General features: G+C 44.5%; 2 protein-coding genes and 1 non-coding gene across 5 annotated transcripts; 2 read left to right on the forward strand and 1 right to left on the reverse strand.

The window, feature by feature from the left end:
* The first annotated feature begins 54 nt into the window (after positions 1-54).
* pfdn2 (prefoldin subunit 2) lies at positions 55-5028 on the forward strand. Of its 2 annotated transcripts, XM_014156282.2 has the most exons (5): positions 55-205; positions 749-793; positions 1079-1167; positions 3021-3144; positions 3738-5028. In XM_014156282.2, the coding sequence occupies exons 1-5, from the start codon at positions 125-127 to the stop codon at positions 3915-3917; spliced, it is 519 nt and encodes a 172-aa protein (XP_014011757.1). In that variant the 5' UTR covers positions 55-124; the 3' UTR covers positions 3918-5028. The 2 variants fall into 2 exon arrangements, with proteins under 2 accessions (XP_014011757.1, XP_014011759.1); XM_014156284.2 differs by lacking the exon at positions 749-793.
* A 615-nt stretch (positions 5029-5643) lies between these two features.
* On the reverse strand, positions 5644-5725 carry trnas-gcu (transfer RNA serine (anticodon GCU)). The gene has a single exon. It is a non-coding gene; the product is annotated as a tRNA-Ser (tRNA).
* A 4069-nt stretch (positions 5726-9794) lies between these two features.
* On the forward strand, positions 9795-18399 carry LOC106577863 (beta-1,4-glucuronyltransferase 1). Of its 2 annotated transcripts, XM_014156270.2 has the most exons (3): positions 9795-11839; positions 13731-13931; positions 17360-18399. In XM_014156270.2, exons 1-2 carry the CDS (start codon positions 10733-10735, stop codon positions 13920-13922), a joined length of 1299 nt encoding a protein of 432 aa, XP_014011745.1. In that variant the 5' UTR covers positions 9795-10732; the 3' UTR covers positions 13923-13931; positions 17360-18399. The 2 variants fall into 2 exon arrangements, with proteins under 2 accessions (XP_014011745.1, XP_014011744.1); XM_014156269.2 differs by lacking the exon at positions 17360-18399 and having other exon boundaries at positions 9797-11839; positions 13731-15167.
* Positions 18400-24040: the final 5641 nt, after the last annotated feature.

Raw genomic sequence — 24040 nt, forward strand, 5'->3', positions numbered from 1 at the left:
AGCTAGTAGAACATTCTTCATGTGTTGTTTTGATTACGGTTTTCCTAACAGGCAATCACATGAGACAGCTCAAGATGGTAAGCCTTGGGCCCTCAGCCCCCACCACTAGCGACACCCTTCCAAGATGGCAGCGAACAGTAGCAGCACGGTTAGCAAACCCAGCAACATTATCGGGGGGAAACAATCAGGGCCGTCGGCCGAGCAGGTATCCCCACTCTCCTTTAAATCCTTAATTGAAAGGATATTCATGTGTTGTTAGCAAATGCTGTTTAATAGTTGCGGACTTTGAGATACAAACCCGGACTTGCCAGTCACGCATCTGGCTAGCTAACGTTAGCAAGCTAGCTATCTAGCTCGCTCCTATCGTCTCCTTTACTAGTGTGTTCCTCAAAACTGTTATTTTATGATTTAGAGGCCAAGTCTGGTATCAGTCGTATTCACTATACCTCATTGAGTTTATAATCATTTTAGTTAACTGCAATCTGTTAGCCTGACTAGGTTTCTATCAGTATTCATTAACGTAAGATACTCAGGCGAATTGCAAGGAAGGGATTGGTTGTGCTGTCGAGCAGATGAGAAACTATGTCTGCCTGTCACCGTTCGTGCTATTAGCGTCGCTCTCCCTTGCCAACCAGTGGCATACAGAACCGCATTAGTAATACAGCCAGTTGGACAAATCACAAATAAACGACTATTGTATTTACTTGTAGCTAATCAATAAATGCTCTAATAATATTTCCTTTTCTAGGTAGGCCTATATAACGAGGCTTTTTGCAACTTTGTTCAATCTAATGTAAGTTCAGAAATCTGTGTGTATTGTGGCTGCCCTGAGTTGGTAGAGCATGGCGCTTGCAACGCTAAGATCATGGGTTCGACTCCCACTAGGGACCCGGATACGAATATGTATGTATGCATGCACTACTGTAAGAGAGCTTTGACACTGACTAAAGTTGTTGCCCACGCAGACCTTCCCGCAGGTCACTAGATTTTTCAGTCACTTTGTATAAAAGGATTTGCTAAAGGGCATATATTATAATGAGAGAATGTTTTAATGTGATGTATTTGGTGTGTTCAAAAGGTTGTGGCTGCATTCCAGAGGATGCGCTCAGAACAGCGCAGCATGGCCTCCAAGGCTGCAGAGCTGGAGATGGAGATCAACGAGCACAGGTAACTACAGTACTAGTTACCGTTCCTATTTCACTCACTGTTCACTTCTGTGGACTTAACTATGGACTTGGCCACAGAGAGGAATAATCTTTGATCGCTCTGTAAGGTGTTAGAGATGAGAGATTTGGACACTGGGGGGGGGTGAATCAAGTCTTCCCTGGATTCCTCATTTCCTCTCTCCTTGCCCCCCTCTCAAAATGCATTGGAGGAAAAGGTCCGAAGGGAGGCGCCTCATGTCTTAACTTTTATATACAATGCTCAAAAAAATAAAGGGAACACTTAAACAACACATCCTAGATCTGAATGAAAGAAATAATCTTATTAAATACTTTTTTCTTTACATAGTTGAATGTGCTGACAACAAAATCACACAAAAATAATCAATGGAAATCCAATTTATCAACCCATGGAGGTCTGGATTTGGAGTCACACTCAAAATTAAAGTGGAAAACCACACTACAGGCTGATCCAACTTTGATGTAATGTCCTTAAAACAAGTCAAAATGAGGCTCAGTAGTGTGTGTGGCCTCCACGTGCCTGTATGACCTCCCTACTACGCCTGGGCATGCTCCTGATGAGGTGGCGGATGGTCTCCTGAGGGATCTCCTCCCAGACCTAGACTAAAGCATCCGCCTACTCCTGGACATTCTGTGGTGCAACGTAGCGTAGCGTTGGTGGATGGAGCGAGACATGATGTCCCAGATGTGCTCAATTGGATTCAGGTCTGGGGAACGGGCGGGCCAGTCCATAGCATCAATGCCTTCCTCTTGCAGGAACTGCTGACACACTCCAGCCACATGAGGTCTAACATTGTCTTGCATTAGGAGGAACCCAGGGCCAACTGCACCAGCATATGGTCTCACAAGGGGTCTGAGGATCTCATATCGGTACCTAATGGCAGTCAGGCTACCTCTGGCGAGCACATGGAGGGCTGTGCGGCCCCCCAAAGAAATGCCACCCCACACCATGACTGACCCACCGCCAAACCGGTCATGCTGGAGGATGTTGCAGGCAGCAGAACGTTCTCCACGGGCGTCTCCAGACTCTGTCACGTCTGTCACATGTGCTCAGTGTGAACCTGCTTTCATCTGTGAAGAGCACAGGGCGCCAGTGCCGAATTTGCCAATCTTGGTGTTCTCTGGCAAATGCCAAACGTCCTGCACGGTGTTGGGCTGTAAGCACAACCCCCCACCTGTGGACGTCGGGCCCTCATACCACCCTCATGGAGTCTGTTTCTGACCGTTTGAGCAGACACATGCACATTTGTGGCCTGCTGGAGGTCATTTTGCAGGGCTCTGGCAGTGCTTCTCCTGCTCCTCCTTGCACAAAGGCGTAGGTAGCGGTCCTGCTGCTGGGTTGTTGCCCTCCTACGGCCTCCTCCACATCTCCTGATGTACTGGCCTGTCTCCTGGTAGCGCCTCCATGCTCTGGACACTACGCTGACAGACACAGCAAACCTTCTTGCCATAGCTCGCATTGATGTGCCATCCTGGATGAGCTGCACTACCTGAGCCACTTGTGTGGGTTGTAGACTCCGTCTCATGCTACCACTAGAGTGAAAGCACCGCCAGCATTCAAAAGTGACCAAAACATCAGCCAGGAAGCATAGGAACTGAGATGTCTTGCTTATTGCCTATAATTTCCACCTGTTGTCTATTCCATTTGCACAACAGCATGTGAAATTTGTCAATCAGTGTTGCTTCCTAAGTGGACAGTTTGATTTCACAGAAGTGTGATTGACTTGGAGTTACATTGTGTTGTTTAAGTGTTCCCTTTAATTTTTTTGAGCAGTATATTTTTTTTATATTCACCCTTATTACATTCCTCTCACAACTTCCCTCTTTTTTTCTCAGCCTAGTCATCGAGACCCTAAAAGACGTGGATCCAACCAGGAAGTGCTTCCGACTGGTTGGTGGGGTGCTCGTGGAGAGGACGGTTAAGGAAGTCTTACCAGCTCTGGGAAGCAATAAAGAACAGGTAAGCTTTTGTTTCCTTGCTCTTTGGGGTATAATCCGGGGTTGCTGTAAAGCACTTTGTAATGACTGCTGTTGTAAAAAGGGCTGTCTAAAATAAGATTGCTTGATGAGAAGATACCATTAATATATCAACTGTCAATATGTACATGATGTGGTGGCCATGAGCATAGTCTGACTGGGAAAGAAAACCTCTAACCTTCTGGTTCCAAAGTACTCCAGCCACACACATACAGTCGCATAATGTTCCCAAGAGGGCAAACTCGCTTGGAAGTGTTTTTAATAAAGAAAAAGCACTAGAGCAACTGTCGGCTGAGTGTACTTAAAAACAGTAGGTGGCCGTCCTATCGCCTCCGACAAAAATGCTGGCCATTACTTTATTTTAATTTCCTGACAATTCTACATGTTAAATCACTACCGTTCGTCGACACCCTGCACATAATCAACTGCACGCGATCAACGTTAATTATGGTGCGTCTTCCCTTTTAACATAATTACCAAGGCTATAGGTTGTTGCAATACTATCTTGTAAAACTAAATCACTGCTGATGATGCTTCATGATAATCATTCTGCTGTCCCCTCTCTTTTCCTTACAGATATCAAAGATTGTAGAGTCCCTCAACACACAGATGCAGACAAAAGGCCGGGAGCTCACGGAGTATCGGGAAAAATATAATATCCGATTGGTGGGAGAAGGAGAGGAAGGACAGGGAAAATCGGCAGCTACCTCCAATGGGGGCGGGTCTAAAGGCGGCGCCGGCGTTCTAGTTTCGTAGCTTTGTGTGTAGAGACTTTAGTACGATAGGAAATTGTGCGGAATGCCATCGAGCATTGAGTCAGCACAGATCCTGGAAGGCACTTCAAAGGCAGAGTTTGACGTGTGTCTTGTATGAAATAAATTATATAATAAACCAATGTCACAAGGGCCAGATTATCCAGAACATTCAATTCAGATCAAAGTGATCCCTTTTCACCTATAGTTCAACAAAACTTAAACCAACATTTCACTTACACTCTGGTTGACTTACAAGCCTTTCGCCTTTTACTCGAGACAGTGTTTCATCAAAATCTTATGGGATGATGGTTGTAAAAGACATGCCTTCTTGATGACCATATATTGATTTGAAGTTTATTTATACTCTATTGTCAGTCATATTTCAATGTATATTATGATCCTGTTGTTGGAGGCTCTGTTTTTGAGAGGTTTGTCTCTGGCATGCTGTAAAATAATGCTTGCAAAAGGAATGACAATCTGATTGGGAAAACACTATTCATAACAACGCACTGTATCATTTCAATCATTCTTGAAGGTGCACTGTGAAGAAAACGCTCCGCCATTTCCTCATTGCTAAAATTCGAGTAGTTCTCCTAATTTCAGTTTGTGACAAAACAAGCAAGTGTAGTGTAGAAAGTCATTGTACCATCTAAACCGCTGTGAAATATATTTTTCCATAACCAAAATATTGTATTTCCAGCTGTTGGAAGCTGGTGTACAAAACCTACATTAAATGACACAAAAAATGAAACTTAAGATCAGGGAGCATAGAAATTACTGCTTCTTAGACTTGCGTTCAATGATAATGACAGATCTATAACTCGCATTTCTATGTGTATTTGAAGAAAAAAACACTGCCCAGAGTATCTGGATAATGTAAAATCAGCCTCCCAAACGGCAGCCTGTTCCCTATATAGCGCACTACTTTTGCTGAGGGTGCCATTTCAGACATGCCCAGTCTCTGACAGCTAATGTATTGGTATAGTCTTAAGTGCCCCCAAAGTATCTGAAGCACACAGCCCTAGACTACATTATCTATCACCATGTAGTTGTGTGGAGAAAATTAGTTTTTTTGTGAATGTTTGAATAAAAATAAATAAATGTAAACATGGTTTCTGATGTCTGCTGCTTTTTGCCTGTCTATGCATAATATTTAGATATACATATTATACAATCACTTTGCTGGTGGTCACTGTTTCAAGCGTCTTTAGCAAGCCGCCAGCAGTCTCGTTCTACTGTGGGGACCCGTTCATGGGCCAATACCTGAAAGACCACATGAAACAAACCTGGACAACATCTGCTGATACACTGGTCTTAGAACAGAGGACCTACCAGCTGTCATGAACAGAGAGCTATGGCATGCCATCTCCCGGCGCAAGTAAACTATACACTACCAGTACCTGTTAGAAGGGTGCGTTAACGAGGTTCATACAGTACCCATACAAATAAGGGTAGGTGATGGAACTGTACACAGGAACATGAACATGCTCTTGATACTGTGTAAATAATCGATCACTCATATACATCTATCACAATTTAGTTAAGTGAACAGCGTGGCTTTACTTATTCGCAACATACGTTTTAATGTAACGTTAGAACAGTTTCATAGGAGGCAAAGGCACTGGTGGTTTTGACCAAGATCGTCTTCATTTCTACACACACTGATAAGGATTATTTGGCAAATAGAGTTCATTCAAGTACTGTTCGTGAGATAGGAAAATAATTGCCGACGAGGATGGGATTCGAACCCACGCGTGCAGAGCACAATGGATTAGCAGTCCATCGCCTTAACCACTCGGCCACCTCGTCCCTACATTTTTAGAAGAAGCAAAAATCCAATTTATCTCAAATCCACGATAAACCAGTGTTTTTTTATTTGATACAGTTTTCTATATTGGCTTATCATATTCAAGATACCATTTTCATAAAAGTGCTAGCTAGCCGCACAGCATATTTGAACGTCCAGCTGTTTGCTACGAACACAATAAACGCTCCATTATGTCAAATTTTACATACCCTTCTATTCTAGGGTTTGTGTTAATATGAAAAGCGCATAGACATGCGCCACAACATCACAGGTGTTGCTCCAAATGCCGGAGGATTTGAGCAGGCTTCGAGTCTGAGCTTGAGGCTAGCGATCAATCTTTGATAAAAAATAAAAAAAATTACCCTGCACGGCTGTGCTGAGATTGGGCCAGAGATGGTAGGAGACACTGATGGATACGAAAGTGAAGCATAGTGATACGAATGAAGGAGGGAGTAAGACAAATAAATCGGGATAGAAAGGGGGGAGGGGTTTGAAGGGGAGCGTAAGGTCTATGGAGGCAGAAAAGGAAGTTTGAGGATAGCGACATAGTTTCCAACGCTAGCGGCAGATCGGAGGTAGAAAGTGCCGAGGAAGGGCAAGATAAGTCGCGAGGGGAGCATGGAGGTGAAGACCATAAAGTGGTTCTGAAGTTTAGGGAGGAAGGAGGAGTTGGGGCGATGAATCCGATAAGGTTGACGGCTGTGATAAAATAGTTGATTGGGAAAGTTGTCAATGCTAAAGTGTTAAGAGATGGGACCTTGTTGGTATTCTGTAAGGACATGGCGCAGATGGAACACGCTCTCAGAGTGACGCAAATAGGGAAGTGTAAAGTGGTGTCTAGCAGCTGGACTGATCAAACAGGAAAGCGGTGGATTAAAGGGGTGATAACAGGAGTGAGTGTTAGCACTAAAGAGGTACAATTTGAGAGGAGGCGTTCTAGTGTGTTCAAAGATTGCAAGCAACAAGTGGTGGAGTTAGGGTAGATTCGGTTACTGTCTATTCTGTTACACTTCAAGGACCGGGTACTGCCAAATAAAGTAACCATAGGATATATGAGTTATTATGTAAGGACTTATGTACCAAAGCCTTTAAGATGTTATAAATGCCAGAAGTTTGGGCGTGTGGCAACAGTCTGTAAAGAGAAAAAGAGGTGTGCCAGGTGTGGAGGGGAGCATAAGTATGGGAAGTGTGGGGATGGTGTACAAACAAAGTGCTGCAGCTGTGGTGGTGTTCATAGTGGATGTGAGGCAATGAAGCAGGCAGTGTAGGTGCAACAAGTGAGAGTGGAGAGAAGGGTGTCATATGCAGAGGCAGTGAGGGTGGTCAAGGGAGATACAGGTTCAAGGGCGAGATGGGTAGGAGCATCTAGACCGGGGATTATGGGGCAGGTGGGCGGCAATATGGTATACATAGATATTTTTGTAAAAAAAATCTCTGCAATTTCGTGGTATCCAATTGGTAGTTACAGTCTTGTCTCGTCGCTGCAACTCCCGTACGGACTCAGGAGAGGCGAAGGTCGAGACCTCTGAGTCCTCCGAAACACAACCCAACCAAGCCGCACTGCTTCTTGACACAATGCCCGCTTCACCCAGAAGTCAGCCACACCAATGTGTCCAAGGAAACACCGTACACCTGGCGACCGTCTCAGCGTGCATGTGCCCGGCCCGGCCCGCCACGCCACAGAAGTCACTAGAGCGGCCAAACCCTCCCCTAACCCGAACGACGCTGGGCCAATTGTGCGCTGCCCCATGGGCCGGCTGAGACACAGTGGGATCAGTTTCAGGAGCTGAGTGAGCAGGTGATGGCTCGGGTGGATATGCGAGGGGATGTGGATAGTATGAATATCCGGGTGAGAACAGCGTGAGTGGGGGAAGCTACTGAGGCTATACCTAAGAGTTCAGGGAGGAGGAGGAGGAAAGCTGTCCCATGGTGGACAGAAGAGTGTGGATATGGTGAGGAGTAGGAACGGCTTTCAGAGTACTGAAAAGGATGCATAACTTCCAACATGTGATTCAGTATTATCAGGCCCTGGTGAGAACTATCCGTCAGGCAAAGAGGTCCTGTTGGCGTTGGTTCTGTGACACCATTGGAAGGGTGACACCTCTGGGAGATGATTAAGATGATGAGTGGGATTACCCAGTGTTGACGAGTGGGAAGAATGTGGCAGTAACAGATGAGAAGGCAGAGATTATAGCCAAATGATTTGTCCAAGTGCATAGCTTGGCAAATTTGTCAGAGGAGGGGCAGAGGGAGAACGAGAGAGGAGCATCCTGGAGCGCTGGCTAGGAGGGAGGAAGTTAATGATGCATTGAATGCACCATTTACCATGGCAGAGGTGAAAAGGGCAATGGGTAAGGCTGGGTTAACTTCACCTGGGAAAGATGAGGTGTGCTATGTTATGTTGGCCCATCTTAGTGATGAGACACTGGATAAGGTATTGGTGTTGTACAACAGAGTGTGGGAGGAGGGGAAACTACCAGGCAGCTGGAAGGAGGCAGTAGTGGTACCAATCCGGAAGCCAGGGAAGGACCCAACAAGGCCAACAAGCTATCGGCCAACAGCTTTAACATCACATGTATGCAAGATTATGGAACGTATGATTATGGAGAGGCTAACTTACTTCCTGGAGAGCAGGGGGCTAGTATCGCCACATCAGAGTGGGTTCAGGAATGGTAGGGGAGCTATGGACCCAGTGTTCTGCTTAGAAGCAGAGGTCAGGAAGGCTCAGGTGAACAAGGAGACTGTTGTAGCTGTTGTTTTTGATGTGGAGAAAGCTTTTATTGTGGAAGAAGGGGTTGTTAATCAAGCTTGATATTATTGGGGTAGGAGGAAGAACGTACAACTGGATAAAGGATTTCCTGTTTGGAAGGTCTATCCAGGTGAGGGTGGGGAAGTCTCTATCAGGCTACCTGGTGGATAACGGTACACCACAGGGGAGTGTGATTAGTCCTCTGTTCTCAATACTGATCAATGATGTTTACTCTCAGGTACAGCCAGATATTGGGAGGTCGTTATTTGCAGATGATGGGGCCTTATGGAAGAGAGGAGGAGATGTGCCATACATAGTCAGGAAGGTACAGGAAGCAATTGATGAGGTAGAGCAGTGGGCATTAATGTGGGAATTCCGGTTCCCTGTAGAAAACTCAGACAGTGTTCTTTACCAGAAGGAAGGTGGGAGATGAGGTATGCTTGAGGTTATATGGGAAAAACTTGGAGAGGGTGGGGTTCTTCAGCTTCCTTGGGGTGTACTTTGACACTAGACTGACCTGGGCAGAACACATTGAGTGTTGGGAAAGTGTAAGAAGGTGCTAAAATGTGATGCGCTGTCTGACAGGGAAGGAGTGAGGGGCTGGGCATTCCTCATTGAGGACCATGTATGTTGCATTGATCCAATCTGTAATAGACTATGGCAGTATTGCGTATGGTTGGGCAGCCCGGACCTCATTGGAAAGGCTAGATGTCATACAGGGGCAAGGACTCAGAATATGTAGTGGGGCGTTTCGGACATCTCCAGTGGCTGCACTACAGGTGGAGATGGGGGATATGCCATTGCAGATTAGGAGACAGCAGCTGCCTTTTTGTTTTTCACCATTAACCAGGTAGGCCAGTTGAGAACAAGTTCTCATTTACAACTGCGACCTGGCTAAGATAAAGCAAAGCAGTGCGACACAAACAACAACACAGAGTTACACATGGAATAAACAAACATACAGTCAATAACACAATAGAGAAAAAGTATATATACAGTGTGTGCAAATGAGGTAAGAGAAGGGAGGTAAGGCAATAAATAGGCCATAGTGGCAAAATAATTACAATTTAGCAATTAAACACTGGAGTGATAGATGTGCAGAAGATGAATCTGCAAGTAGAGATACTGGGGTGCAAAGGAGAAAGAAAAAAAACCCAGATAGATGGGCTATTTACAGATGGGCTATGTACAGGTGCAGTAATCTGTGGGCTGCTCTGACAGCTGGTGTTTAAAGTTAGTGAGGGAGATATGAGTCTCCAGCTTCAGTGATTTTTGCAATTCGTTCCAGTCATTGGCAGCAGAGAACTGGAAGGAAAAGCGGCCAAAGGAGGAATTGGAATTGGCGATGACGGAACACAAGCTTTGGGTGGGTGTGTAATACCCAGGTGAAGGAGATGGGACTGTATGCAAGGGAGTTTAGTCCAACGGTAGCTATTCCTGTAAATCCACCATGGCTACTCCCACCTCCAGTAGTTGATCTAGAAGTGTTGGAGAGACTACAGATACTAAGGGAAGGCATTTATTTCAAGTACAGAGGAAAGTCGGGGAGGACGGCAGGAAGGGACAGAAGAGAGGAGGCTATTTTTACAAGATTAAGGGTGGGACACAGCTAGTTTAATAAGAACTTAAATGTGATAGGAAGCATCCAACAGGAAAATGTGATTATTGCCAGGAAACGGATACCTTGGAGCATGTATTGCTACAGTGTGGGCAGTATCAGAGGGAAGGAGAGAGGCTGAGATCTAGTATGATGGAGAAGGGGATACAGGAAATTAGTTTAGAGTATATTGAGTAGAACGTCATTAGATATAGTCACACATATTTTATATTTCTAAGAGCAACGGGGCTGGCATGTAGGATTTCGTTTCTCCCTGTCCCACACTCCAGTACAGTAGGTGTCGGTAATGTACCACAAAGTTGGGTGCCAACCGCTGATAAACCCCACCGAAGAAGAATAACACGTCCTAACGTCTTGTTGATGTTGCTGAAACGCTATGAGATTGACAGAACCGCAAAGCATCAGATATGAAGGAGGCACGTACAGTGATTTCACGATCTAAAATCGAACCCTGTGGCAGCACTGCGTGGTGTCAACGACACGAGATAGTCGAGCTCCCCCACGTACCCAAATCGCCAAATTAGCTAGCTAGCGCCGTGTAGCTAGCTAACCAACTAGCATTGGTAGATTTGATACCTTCCTGGGGCATATTGCTCAAGTATTTTTGACTTGCTGCATGTGGTGTACATGTAATGGTCGGGAATGCATTTATCTAAGAAATGTTCGGCGTTCAAAGTGGTGCTCGGCGCTCTGGTGCTTGTGGCACTCTTACAAATGATCTACCTCTCCTTCCTATCGAAACTGCACGGTAAGCAGCAGCGCTACCGATACTCAGAGCTCTTCGGGAGCTCTGGCAAGAAAAATGTCAACCCGGAGAAAAACTCACGGAAAGAGCGTCTCAGGTACTCTCTGTCCACAGGGGGTATCTTTGATCCCAGTGGACAATACCGCGTGTACAAGAACTTGATCAAAAGCGATTTCTCTACCAATCAGAAACCAGGAGCGGATGCCAGCTCTCACTTCTTGGCCTTAGCAACGCACACATCCATCAACAACTTGCACCACCTGAATTCTTTGGTGGAAAGGTGGCAAAACCCTCTCTCTGTGGCCATATTCGCTCATGGCCAAGATGTCAAGTTTGCCACAGCCCTGGTCTACGCCCTCACCATCTTCTGCCCTCAGATCCAGGCCTTGGTGGACTTTCACTTGGTGTGCCACTCTGGGCAGATGGCCAGTTTCCCAGAGCAGGACCGGGAGCATTTCACCGGGCTTGAGGACTGTGCTGCTGTGTTCGCCAGGCTCGAGACGCACCGAGACAAATACCAGAACTACGCCATCGGTGGAAACGGAAACGTCTCCTATCCGAATAATCTCCTTCGGAACGTTGCCCGCGGCGGCACGGAAGCCAACTACATCCTGGTCATTGACATCGACATGGCGCCCAGTGCTGACCTCCACCAGCAGTTCCTGGCGCTGGTCATGAGACGTGAACCCGCCACGGACGAGGTCTTCGTGCTGCCCGCCTTCGAGATCCGACACGTACGCAAGATGCCCGCCACCAAGTCGGAGCTGGTGCAGCTGTACCAGGTGGGCGAGGTGAGGCCCTTCTACGAGGAGCTATGCCCGCGGTGCCAGGCCCCCACAAACTACTCTCAGTGGGTGAACAGACACAGCCAGGGTTTGGGGCCCCTGGACGTGGCCTATACATTATCCTGGGTGGACCCCTGGGAGCCCTTCTACATTGGGCACCGCACCGTGCCCTTGTACGACGAGAACTTCAGGCAGTACGGCTTCAACCGCATCAGCCAGGTATGTATTGTATGTGTACGGGTAAGCGGGTACTCTTAGATAGCAGTGGAGATGCGGCGTGTGTGTGTGTGTGTGTGTGTGTGTGTGTGTGTGTGTGTGTGTGTGTGTGTGTGTGTGTGTGTGTGTGTGTGTGTGTGTGTGTGTGGTTGCACACAGTTAGGGCTTCATTACATCAACTGACACCATACACTGCAGTAAAATATATAGTGTCTTAGGAAAGTATTCAGACCACTTTACTTTTTTCACGTTTTGTTATGTTACAGCCTTATTCTAAAATATATTTTAAAAATCCTCAGCAATCTACACACAATACCCCATAATGATGAAGCGAAAACAGGTTTTTAGACATTTTTGTAAATTTATTAAAAATAAAAACAGAAATACCTTATTTACATAAGTATTCAGACCCTTTGCTAGGAGACTCGAATTTGAGCTCAGGTGCATCCTGTTTCCATTGGTCATCCTTGAGATGTTCCTACAACTTGATTGGAGTCTACCTGTGGTCAATTCAATTGATTGGACATGATTTGGAAAGACACAACCTGTCTATATAAGGTCCCACAGTTGACAGTGCATGTTAGAACAAAATCCAAGCCATGAGGTCGAAGGAATTTTCTGTAGAGCTCAGACAGGATTGTGTTGAGGCACAGATCTGGGGAAGGGTACCAAAACATTTTGGCAGCGTTGAAGGTCCCCTAAAACACAGTGGCCTCCATTTTTAAATGGACGAAGTTTGGAACCACCAAGACTCTTCCTAGAGTTAGCTGCCTGGCCAAACTGAGAAAATGGGGGGAGAAGGGCCTTGGTCAGGGAGGTGACCAAGAACCCGATGATCACTCTGACACATAGCTCCAGAGTCCCTCTGTGGAGATGGGAGAACCTTCCAGAAGGACAACCATCTCTGCAGCACTCCACCAATCAGGCCATTATGGTAGAGTGGTCAGACGGAAGCCACTCCTCAATAAAAGACGCATGACATCCCATTTTGAGTTTGCCAAAAGGCACCTAAAGACTCTCTGACCATGAGAAACGAGATTCTCTGGTCTGATGAAACCAAGATGGAACTCTTTGGCCTGAATGCCAAGCGTAATGTCTGGAGGAAACCTGGCACCATCCCTATGGTGAAGCATGCTGGTGGCAGCATCAAGCTGTGGGGATGTTTTTCATCGGCAGGGACTGTGAGACTAGTCAGGATCGAGGGAAAGATGAATGGAGCAAAGTACAGAGATCCTTAATGAAAACCTGCTCCAAAGCGCTCAGGACCTCAGACTGGGGCGAAGGTTCACCTTCCCACAGGACAATGACTCTAAGCACACAGCCAAGACAACGCAGGAGTGGCTTCGGGACAAGTCTCTGAATGTCCTTGAGTGACTCAGCCAGAGCCTGGACTTGAACCCGATCGAACATCTCTGGAGAGACCTGAAAATAGCTGTGCAGCAATGCTTCCCATCCAACCTGACAGAGCTTGAGAGGATCTGCAGAGAAGAATGGGAGAAACTCCCCAAATACAGGTGTGCCAAGCTTGTAGCATCATACTCAAGAAGACTCGAGGCTGTAATCACTGCCAAAGGTGCTTCAACAAAATCCTGAGTAAAGGGTCTGAATACTTATGTAAATGTGATATTTCAGTTTTTATTGAAAAAAGGTTTTTGTTTAGTCAATTATGGTGTATTGTGTGTAGATTGATGAGGGGAAAGAAACTAAAACATTTTAGAATAACAAAATGTGAAAAAAGTCAAGGGGTCTGAATACTTTGAAGGCACCTTACATTATACTAAAATAATATAAATACTTTATTCAGCTAAAAGTTATCACCATTTCATGTTGTCCTCCTTACCTCTTCTCCCCCTCTCTTCCGCCTCTTCTCCCCCTTCTCCCCTCCCCTCCCCAGGCCTGTGAGCTCCATGTGGCAGGCTACAGATTCTCCGTGCTGAACTCTGCCTTCGTGGTGCACAAAGGGTTCAAAGTTCAGGGCGAGTTCCACAGCAGGAAGGACGAGGAGAACCGAAGGAACCGCCTGCTCTTCCGCAGCTTCAAGGAGGGCCTGAAGACCAAGTACCCCTCCTCCCCTCGACGCTGCTGAGGAGACCAGGTGAGAACACTGGTGCCTGATTGACACTATACGGTAAATCTATGGGTTGGCCTGGTTACGCAGCCACCGAGTTGCTGGAATCGTGCTAGGGAGCATATCCAAGCCAGCATTAGTATGGTCTGGCCCTATAGTGTGATTCAGCATTGGATCACTTCTCCCCTGAGTATGCCGCTAGGGGTTGATTTGGAGTTCAGCGGTCCTGTAAGTTCACAAGACTTCTGTCCAGCAAGAAATCAACAAATTACTCACTACACTACAACATGAACCAGTCTGGTCCCTCAATTTCTGCACATTTTCCTGTCTTTCAACCCCTGGAGAGACACCTGACTACTGGGGTTTCTTCATCATCGTTACCTATGTATTTACAGTGAGGGTGATCCTATCATTTCCAGTGTTTTCCAGTGCCCTCTGACCTTCATTCAGCCCAAGGAGAACAAAACATTGAAACTTTTTACTTACAGAGCATTTGTGACACAGAATATTTTGTAAATATGACCTTGTTAGGGACACTACCATGGAGAGATGCAGTCTATGTAGCGGGAAAGAGTGATGATTGGTCTGGGTCTACCACTGTTATGATACCAGCGTGTTAACTGGAAAAAGTTAGTTCTTTAATACCTGCAGGTTTAAAGATGAATGTTTAGAGAGACTGTAAAAGCAATGGATAATATACATTTTATTCACTACTACTGACATAGATACTCTATTTAATTGAGATGCTCACTTATTTATAAAGGATTAGATTTTTATGGTTTGTGAATATTTGAAGTGTAACGAGTTTTGTGAACACTGATGTTGTTTTCTTAAAGGTGATCAGCTGTTCAGGTCACGTACAGTATGTAGGCCCTAGTGTCCGATCCCAAATGGCACCCTGTTCCCTATAGACTACTAATAGAACAATAGGGTGCCAATCGGGACTTACCCATAGTCTGCATCCTGGATATTTTGCGTTGTGAAAATATGGTACAGTATTACTATTTTCTGCTAGATGGGGACTGACTTGTTAGACCTGTGAAGAACGTACTGTAGCACAGAGAAGCTCCGTACTCCAACCACTAATAAATGTTGTTTTTAGTTATTTGGGAGTACATTTTTAATTATATTTTGAAAGTTTACATATTAGTGAGATTTTTCAAGTGTAATGTTTTCTCCCTGACCTGAGAATGGCTCAAGTTGTCCGAAAGTAAATGTCAATGGTTTGTTTGGATTCCTATTAAAATGCAACGAAAACTTTAACTGCATTCTTAAATTGCTTTTCATTAAATGTCCTATTTGGGGTGGAAGTTAATTGGCAGACTGAACTATGTTACTACATTATTTAAAATAATCAAAATATTTTTTGACCATTTCAATTTGCTGTGTAGAATGTTTTTATAGTGTGTAGTAACAACACAAACCAGCAGAAGGCAGTGGAGTAAAGGTTCTCATGATTTATCATGAAGGACTGCAGTTCTTGTTCAGTTGATTCTAAATCAAGTTCTTGAGTACATCAATCCAGTAGATTTTCATGCTAACCATTTACTTCTTAGATGATTGGGAAGGAGATCTGCATATTTATCTCTACATTTCCCTTATATTTCTGTGAAAGTGGTTGGGTATCAGGTTCAGGGTGAATTCAGCTGTCAATTTAAAGGCCCAGTGCAATCAATTCTGTTTTTCTGGTGTTTTTCTATAATATGTGATTTGTTATTTCCTGATTGTTGCTGGATGAAAACACAATCTAGACAGGACCTTCTAATCAGCAGGTTTACATGGGTGGGAGGTTTGGCTTTCCATGGTGACATCGCGATGCGGTAAATTGGTTAATAGACCAATAACAGCTTGTTTTCAGTTTCCCCCTCCCCACTGACTACCCCCAGACAGTCCAAGTAAAATGATTGCTTGAGAAATCGTTTTTAGTAAAAAAAAAATGCTAAATTTGTCCCTTTTAATGGAAATCTATTACAGTAAGGTAGTTAATTGTTGCCCAGAAATGATTTGATATTGATATAAAAACGGCTTCATCGGGCCTTTAAGAAGTTTAATGAGTTGAAGTAGGGTTAAAACCATATCTGATAGTGTATCAAATATTCCTGATACCTTGTATCTTTCTGCAAACTGTATCTCTAGTGTGGTGTTTACATCTCAGATAAGTGTTCAACTCCAGTCCTCCAGTACCCCCCAACAGCACACATTTTTGTTGAAGCTGGACAAACACACCTGATTCTTCTCATCGAGGGATTGGTGATTAGTTGACAAGTTGAATCAGGTGTGCTTGTCCAGGGCTAAAATTAAAATGGGTACTGACAGAGGATTGGATACCAAAACTACACATTAGGTATATTTCAATTTCTCTCCCGTTTCTTTATGAATTCCGTTGTCAATTCAGGAAGTGAAAAAGTCAACATGTATAAAACAACGGACAGTTATCCATTCATGAATTTGCAAGTGAACTTGTATCTTTCCATCCGAGCAAACCGTATCTGTAGTGTGGTGTTGTTCACAGCTTGTGAGGCCACAACATGTCTGAGTTTAAAAGATATCCCTAAACCGATGGGAGCTGACGCCAAAGGTGATTCGGCCTAACATCCAATTAAAGGCCCCTTTTTAGTAATCAGCATGACCTGTATTGAAGTAAACTCTACCGAGCCCTGTGATCTTGCCTAACGCCTGATAGGGGTATGTTGAATTAGATCTGTAAGGCAGAAACACATCTAGTAGGGTTGCGTCCCAATAATATCTAATTATTTTGAAATGTGCAATCGTTCACTACTTTCCCACAAATCTGAAAGCATTGGGAGGGTGGACGAGGTGGAGGCAAGGGTTATTGGAAGTTCCCACCATATCTTATTATAGCAGTAATTTCCTTTCAAATCAGTGTAGGGAAGTGAACAAGGAGTTAAGGCGATATTATTGGGACGTCGCCTAGAAGTCTTCCAATAAGAGGGAACGACTGAGCAACACTCTAGAATGGCCCAGCTGCAAGTGATGTTTTGGTTTTTTCTAACCTAATGTATTTCTAGGGGGAAATCATAGGCCTTCATAGGCTGCTGTTACACAGGCAGTCTAATTCTGATCTTTTTCCACTAATATTGGTATTTGGCCAATCAGATCAGCTCTTTTGCACATAATTGGGCAACAAAAATCTAAATTGGTCTACCTGTGTAAACACAGCCGTATAGGCATATCTGAAAACCAAACTGGAAATGATATATTTTTTCATACCGAGTAGGGACTAAAGACTTGTGAAACAGTCTGTCGCAAGTGATTACTGTATAAAAAAGTATACATTTATATGACAATCTCTCATCTCCGTTTTCTAGAGAAACTTAATAGCAACAACACAAGTTAATGAGGTTAGCTGACTAGTGGTGTGGCGGTTGCCACGTGATGACGTTCGTGACAAAGTGGCATTTTTGTGGCTAAGCCGCCTTGTGTTCCCGAACCAGGTGGAGAGATAAAGAAGAGAATAACACGCTATCACTGCTGCTGGGCACTTGGTTCATCATACCAACCCTTTCAGCTCATAATCTCAACACCAGCTCAACATTTCCTGGAAGTCTTCTTATCTAAACCGATACACATCTCTCTCACTCCAACAACTCCACTTCACAACCATATCCTTTTTAAAAAAAAATACACAACATTCTTTTCTTTTGTTGTTTATTTTGTGTTCCTCTCCTTTATCTCACCGGACCAAGAACTATTAGCATATTGTCTCTTCCTCTCTGTTTCCCTTCCCTTCTTCTCCTCAGTGTCCCTCAGCCCCCTCCTTAGTAACCCCCACCTTGTCCCATCCATGGTGTTTGGGGGGGGGGGAGTGGTATTAAGCAGGTTTGGTGAGGTAAAGTGGGGTTTATCTCCACAGCTTTGGGGAGCTGCAGCTTATTTGGGTCAGGGAGCTTTACGACAAGAGCAATTAGGGCTGGCCTCTGTGTGGAGCTAGCAGGAGGCCTACCACTGGATTAGCAAGGAGAGGAGGAGTAGAGAGGAGGTGTGTTTCACACAGTGTGTGTGTGGACAGCTTCTGTACTACGGGGGGAGGCCAGACCAGCTGGAGACCCCGGCCTAGTGGTGTTTTTATTTTGGGGGGGGGCCTTCTTTGCGGAGTGAGGAGGCAGTGACCCCAAAACTAGGACTGGTGAGACAAGTTACATCCCAAATTGCACCCTATTCCCTTTATAGTGCACTACTTTTAACAGAGCCCTATGAGTCCCGGTCGAAAGTAGTGCACTATAAAGGGAATAGGGTGCCATTTGGGATGTACACATAGAAATTAAAGTATTGCTGAATGACCTGTTGTCTATGCCCACAGCATGTTAAACAGTCAGTCATTGAAAAGGTTCACCATTAGGACCTTATGGCGTGCTGCTAATGACGGATACCTCTGTTGATTGACCGTTAGAGAGCACTTGACTGGAAATCAATCAATCAATGCCCTTCTTAATTGATTGCCCCTTAGGGGATAAGTAAAGTTGCATGGAATTGAATTGAAACACGACTCTGTCTCTGTATGCTGAGTTGAATAACATAACTCTGTATGATGCAGTACAAGATAAATACTGTCTGGTTATCTCAAGGTGCATTTTGAGTCATTGTGTGTCATTGAAACAACATTGAGGTAAGTTAAATAAAATGTCACCAACTAGAAAAGGGAAATCAAATCTGCCCTACACTCTCCAAGCAGAAGTTGTTGAGTGTTACATGTCTGATGGGTCTGCCTGAATTTCACTGAGGTCACTCAAGCTGTTAGGTCATGACCAATCAACAACATGTTAAAACTTAACTACGACCTATTATTTAAAACATTTTCAAAAGTAGCTTATGACTACATGGAAATGTTTTTTAAAATCACTTAAGTAATATCCTAACTATAAACCAAATAGGACTACATTTCAGTAAAATGTGAGAAGTGCTTGTGTCTCAGGGTGAGAGGGACAGGTTAATCACAACGGGACTTTATATACATTTCACCAAAAAGGTGAGACATCTGTCTGAGGGGTGAGAGGAACAGGTTGGCGTTTGTCACCTGGTAACACTGAACCCCGGGAGGGAGGATCCGTTTCACTTAGACGAGTGTGAGCTTGTCAGTTATCAAATGGCAGCTCCAGGAGTAGGTTATGTCTGCTTACGGAACAAGCTCCCACCGATGCACGCACCCAGATCACTCTGGCCAGTTAAGTCGAGTGTTCTTGGACACCCTGGCTACTAGCACCTTAAACGTATCCCGCTAACACGTCTTTTTTCCACCCTCCGCCCCCTTGGTATCCAGCTCGCAGGGGCAGTTCTTATAGGACGTGACACTGACCGGGGACAAAGAAAATCAGGCCTAAAGGATCTAGGTAATCTCTCTCACCGAGCCTCACCAGCGCCTTGCTTTTAGCCTCCCAAGTCCTCCCCGCTGCCCAGCGGCTTCCTCGAAGCCTCCAAGTTCTCCCCTCCTCCCTGCTGTCGCATGGATTCATCAGGAGAGAACAGGCGGACGGTGGCGGGCAGGGCGTCCCCCTCTGACACGCAGTTGCACACTGTCACGTGCACAGAGGTGCAAACACAGTCGCATACATACAGATACACACACCTCTCTCCACACACACACACACACACAACAAGGAACCAACAAGTTGGAGCGGGAATGTACTGACCAGACACTGACAGTGGTCACACAGAGCTAAATTAAACCTGTCTCCTCGATCGATGCGCTAATGCTAAGATCCTCTATCGCAATCATTTAGTAACAGATGACGAATGACATGATATTGTGCTGTGTTTGTACACCAGCTGCACATTCATTGGGCCCTCAGTTAGGATTTGACATGATAGTGTTGTACTGCATTAAGACTAAGTGGAGGCGAGTGCACCCATAGTTCAAGAGGGGATACAATAAAGCAGGATCAATGAGTTAGCCAGCTAACTTTTGATAAACAACCAGAAATAACAAGGATTTTCTGGTTCATTGAAAAAGCTACACTTAGATTATTTAGGTAAGTTAGCTGGCTGGCTAACTCCTTGATCCTGCTTTGTAGTAAACCTCTCTGGTACACACCATGGTACACAGCGTGGTACACATGTTTTTCCATAACAAAAAGCAGTAGAAATAGTTTTCATTTGTTAAACATCACTCAAGAATAAAGACAATTATAGAGTGCTAGGTCAGTAACCGAAAGGTCGCTGGTTCGAATACCCGAGCCGACAAGGTGAAAAATCTGTCTGTGCCCTTGAGCAAGGCACTTAACACTAATTTGCTTCAGGGGCGTTGTACTACTATGGCTGACCCTGTAAAACAACACATTCACTCGCTGGAAAATAAAACATTTGTATTTGTTATGAATTAATAATAACCATGCTAACAATGTGTCTCAGAATGTGTATCTCTGAGTGTCTATCCATCAATCAAGTACTTAAGTCTCTTCGGTGCTCTTTGGAGTAATTAGGAGCTCAGGTCAGTGTGTATGTAGTACTCTCCTATCACTGCATCTAGATGACACAAACAAATGTTATGCATGAGCCTTTAAGCACTCTTAAATCGCCATCCTCTTTCCTCCATCCTCTTCATCCCTCCCCCACTCCTCACTCTGTCCACCTGTCCCTCCCGCGGGGCCCGTTGGCTGACCACCTCTCCTCTGATGGGCGTGGCTGTGGGCGTGGCTGTGGGTGTGGCGGGAGGGAGGATCAGAAGAGGTAAGTCACCGAAGCAGGAATTAATGAGTATTAAAGTATTAGGTGAGAATAAGTCCTACCTCGAAGCCATTTAGCGTTTCTAAACAACTCCAATAACACCTGTTATTTCATGGAATCGCAGCGAGGCTGCATAGCATGAGAATGTAATCATTTCCCCTAGTGAGTCAGTCACCTAAGACAATAAAGACATGATGGCCAAACTGGTGAGTGAAAAGTGATCAGTGAGTTCACAGGTATGGAGACTTGAAAGACAAGTACACATTCTAAGCACAATGTTTATGAGCATGATATTCAATTTGACTACAGTCGGTAAAGGAGCGATAACCATCAAATATAACTCAATACCAATAGAATTGAGACTCCAATCCAAATCCACAGAACTGCCTATTGAGTTGCAGGCGGAATACAAGAAGCGAACAGTGAATAATTGTTTTGACAAAGAGGGCTTCTAAGATTTCAAAGAATTGTAAGACGCTTTCATTTTCGTTGATATTCTCTTCCAGTCTCTGGGTTAGGATGTCATGGCGGCTGTAGTTGCATATAAGGACACTGAGGTCCGGACCTGGGTCATTTGTTTGAATAAAATATATATACACATCGACTCAGTCGGCTTGGTTGTGCCTCAGCGGTTTTCCTGTTGTTATATGTCACTCAATTAGCCCATGTCAGTATAACATTTTTAAATTGGTAAATCAGTCTAGTTACTTTAGCCAGCTATCTAAACCTGTAGTAATCATGGCCATATTACCTACTGGGCATATGCTCGCAGGACACATGCCCAGGGGCCCTGACCTCCAGGGGGCCACCCATTGATTTTGTTAGTCACTCTCACTTGGATATCATATGGCATAATCATGCCAAAATGTGTAGAATTACAGGAAATGTAAAAATGTAGCAACAAAAAAGTTATGTAAAGCAAATGTGTTTGTTTACTTTTTCTCAATGAAATCATTTTTCTGCTAACAGATCCCTCTGTGCGTATTACATTATAGTTATTAATCCCGGTGCTGTATAAATGTGAGTTAATGTGTAGCGGCTAATAGTATAGCTCATAAGCTGTGTGTCTGTAGATCAACTGAGGAGATTGAAGCTACAGCAACCAATGTGATAATGGCTGGGGTCATTTTTGCTTGTTTTTGCTGTTCTCCAAATAGCATTTCCGAGTTTTTAAATTGTATAGAAATGCAGTAAATGACCTTTAATTTTCTAAAAATGTCAAGACAGACATCACCATGACCACTAATAGCCACCAGGATCATCTCCTATAGTACAAAACAAAGTATGAAAATGTATGCACTCTACTGAAAGTTGCTCTGGATAACAGCGTCTTGCTAAATTACAAAAATGTAAATCTGTAGTCGTTGTAGCCTTTGGTGCCAGTCACTAAGGACAGTTTCAGAGCACAAGGGCCTATGGCCAATGGCCAGCCCAGAAAATAAACAAACAAACCCTGAGACTGATCCGTCCACCCACCCATCTCTCCCTGGATCTATTTTCTCCTGCAGAGAGCCTAAATTAGAATGTGTCGTCAGTTGGTCGGTTAGCCACCGAGAGGAGATCCCCTTGTGTAAACTAATCTTCACACACACAGCAATGGTGATACCTTCGTTAGGGTGGATCCATAGAAATAGCCTTACTAGAGAGCGGGCATCGCCATCCAAGTGATGGGTGGCCAGAACTCGTGCTTCAACTTCTATGGGTGGTGGAGTACTTTCTGGGACTGTATTAGGAGGATGGGCCGTTAACTGAGGCGGAAAAGAACATCTCATTATGCTATATAATCTCTGTTCGGCTTTATGACCCCCCCCGGTGACATGTAGACTAATTTGACCATTGATTCAAGTTACAAGGGATTTTCTGTAGAATCTCTCCTGGAAATGAGATGTGTGTTAGTTAGGTAACTTGTCATTGTGGTAAATATTGTGCAATGTGGTAGACCTTTTTCCCTTCATTTTCATTAGCATGAAAAGTTACATAGACAGATAGCCTTTATGCTTTTTAGTTGTGTTTGAAAACATATTCCTGTGAATATCATCATATCACAGGGATAAAATTGTGCATTTATTTAAAAAATGATTAACCCGCCATACACTGTACCTCTCAACGACAACAAAAAAGTCACCTGATATTTATTACAACACAAACAACAGAAACAGGTTTGTTGTTACCATGTGGCAGATGCTGGTTACAATAAGAGCTCTGCGTTGTCCCTCTGACTGTTAAGATGAGATGAGGATTCCCCCTTGTCTTTTGCTCTTTCACCTCTATAGCACCTCTCAACAGCGTAAGGGGAAGTGAATATATTGTTTGTTTGGTGCTGCGAGGGAGGCCCTGCTAGGTGGGGAAGGGACAGGGGAGCAGGGGGGACGCTACACCTGTCTGAGAGTATACTGGTATTGAGTTGCAAATGCATTTGTAATTAGCCCCTACTTCACTTGCAGGGAGGGAATTAGTGTGTTTGTGTTGGTGTGTTACGCTTATGCGAGTGTGTGTGTGTGTGTGTGTGTGTGTGTGTGTGTGTGTGCTTACTGTGTGTGTTTCGCTGTGTGTGTGTGTTGACCCCCTTTTCTTTGGGGAAGGAATGGGGGTTGGGGCCAGTGATGAGTAAATAATGGTAATTAGTTCTCCTCCCAGTTGCTTGTTAATTGTGTTGTGTTGTGGATTTATACAGCATGGTTGGATGGATAATACCCCGCCCACAGGGCCTAACACCCCCTGCCTTTCCTGATGGCAAAACCAACAGCTAGTTTTTAAGCAGGGCTTCTTGCTTAAGCCTAATTAATTATGCCAAGTGGGGTTCCACCATCATAATGCCTTGGACTGCATCACAAATGGCTCTCTCTTCCCTATGTGGTGCACTACATTTTCCCAGGGACCATAAGGCTCTGGTCAAAAGTAGTGCATTATTTATAGGGAATAGGGTACCATTTGGAACGCAGACCTTGTCTTGTCCAGAAAGGGGGAGGGGGGTACGGGAAGGGGGTCCAGAAATGTGCATATGGTCATAGAATGAATTAGAACACAAAAGTATTATGATGTAGCTCTATGATACAGACTGTAGAAGTTGTGGTGCTGTAGCACATTCTGCTTTGAGATCGGAGTTGTTTAGTCACATAACTTATGAGACCATTTTCTTTGTAGCTAAACCATCCCGTTGTTCATTTTCTTGCCTTTATAGGGGCGGCAGCGTAGCCTAGTGGTTAGAGCGTTGGACTAGTAACCGAAAGGTTGCAAGTTCGAATCCCCGAGCTGACAAGGTACAAATCTGTCATTCTGGCCCTGAACAAGGCAGTTAACCCACTGTTCCTAGGCCGTCATTGAAAATAAGAATTTGTTCTTAACTGACTTGCCTAGTTAAATAAAGGTAAAATAAATAGTCAATATTGCAAGTTTACAATCTGAGCAAAACACATTGGAGAGTTGGTGAAGCCGCAGTACATGCTCTTACTAAG

This window comes from Salmo salar, chromosome ssa18 (assembly GCF_905237065.1).
Source record: "Salmo salar chromosome ssa18, Ssal_v3.1, whole genome shotgun sequence".
NCBI lineage: Eukaryota > Metazoa > Chordata > Actinopteri > Salmoniformes > Salmonidae > Salmo > Salmo salar.

Bases quoted from the DNA above. Each gene is read 5' to 3' on its own strand.
- LOC106577863 (XM_014156270.2), top strand. From the start codon at position 10,733: ATGCATTTATCTAAGAAATGTTCGGCGTTCAAAGTGGTGCTCGGCGCT. The intron at 11,840-13,730 runs GTATGTATTGTA...TCCCCTCCCCAG, and splicing joins GCTTCAACCGCATCAGCCAG to GCCTGTGAGCTCCATGTGGC.
- pfdn2 (XM_014156282.2), top strand. From the start codon at position 125: ATGGCAGCGAACAGTAGCAGCACGGTTAGCAAACCCAGCAACATTATC. The intron at 206-748 runs GTATCCCCACTC...TTCCTTTTCTAG, and splicing joins CAGGGCCGTCGGCCGAGCAG to GTAGGCCTATATAACGAGGC. The intron at 794-1,078 runs GTAAGTTCAGAA...TGTGTTCAAAAG, and splicing joins GCAACTTTGTTCAATCTAAT to GTTGTGGCTGCATTCCAGAG.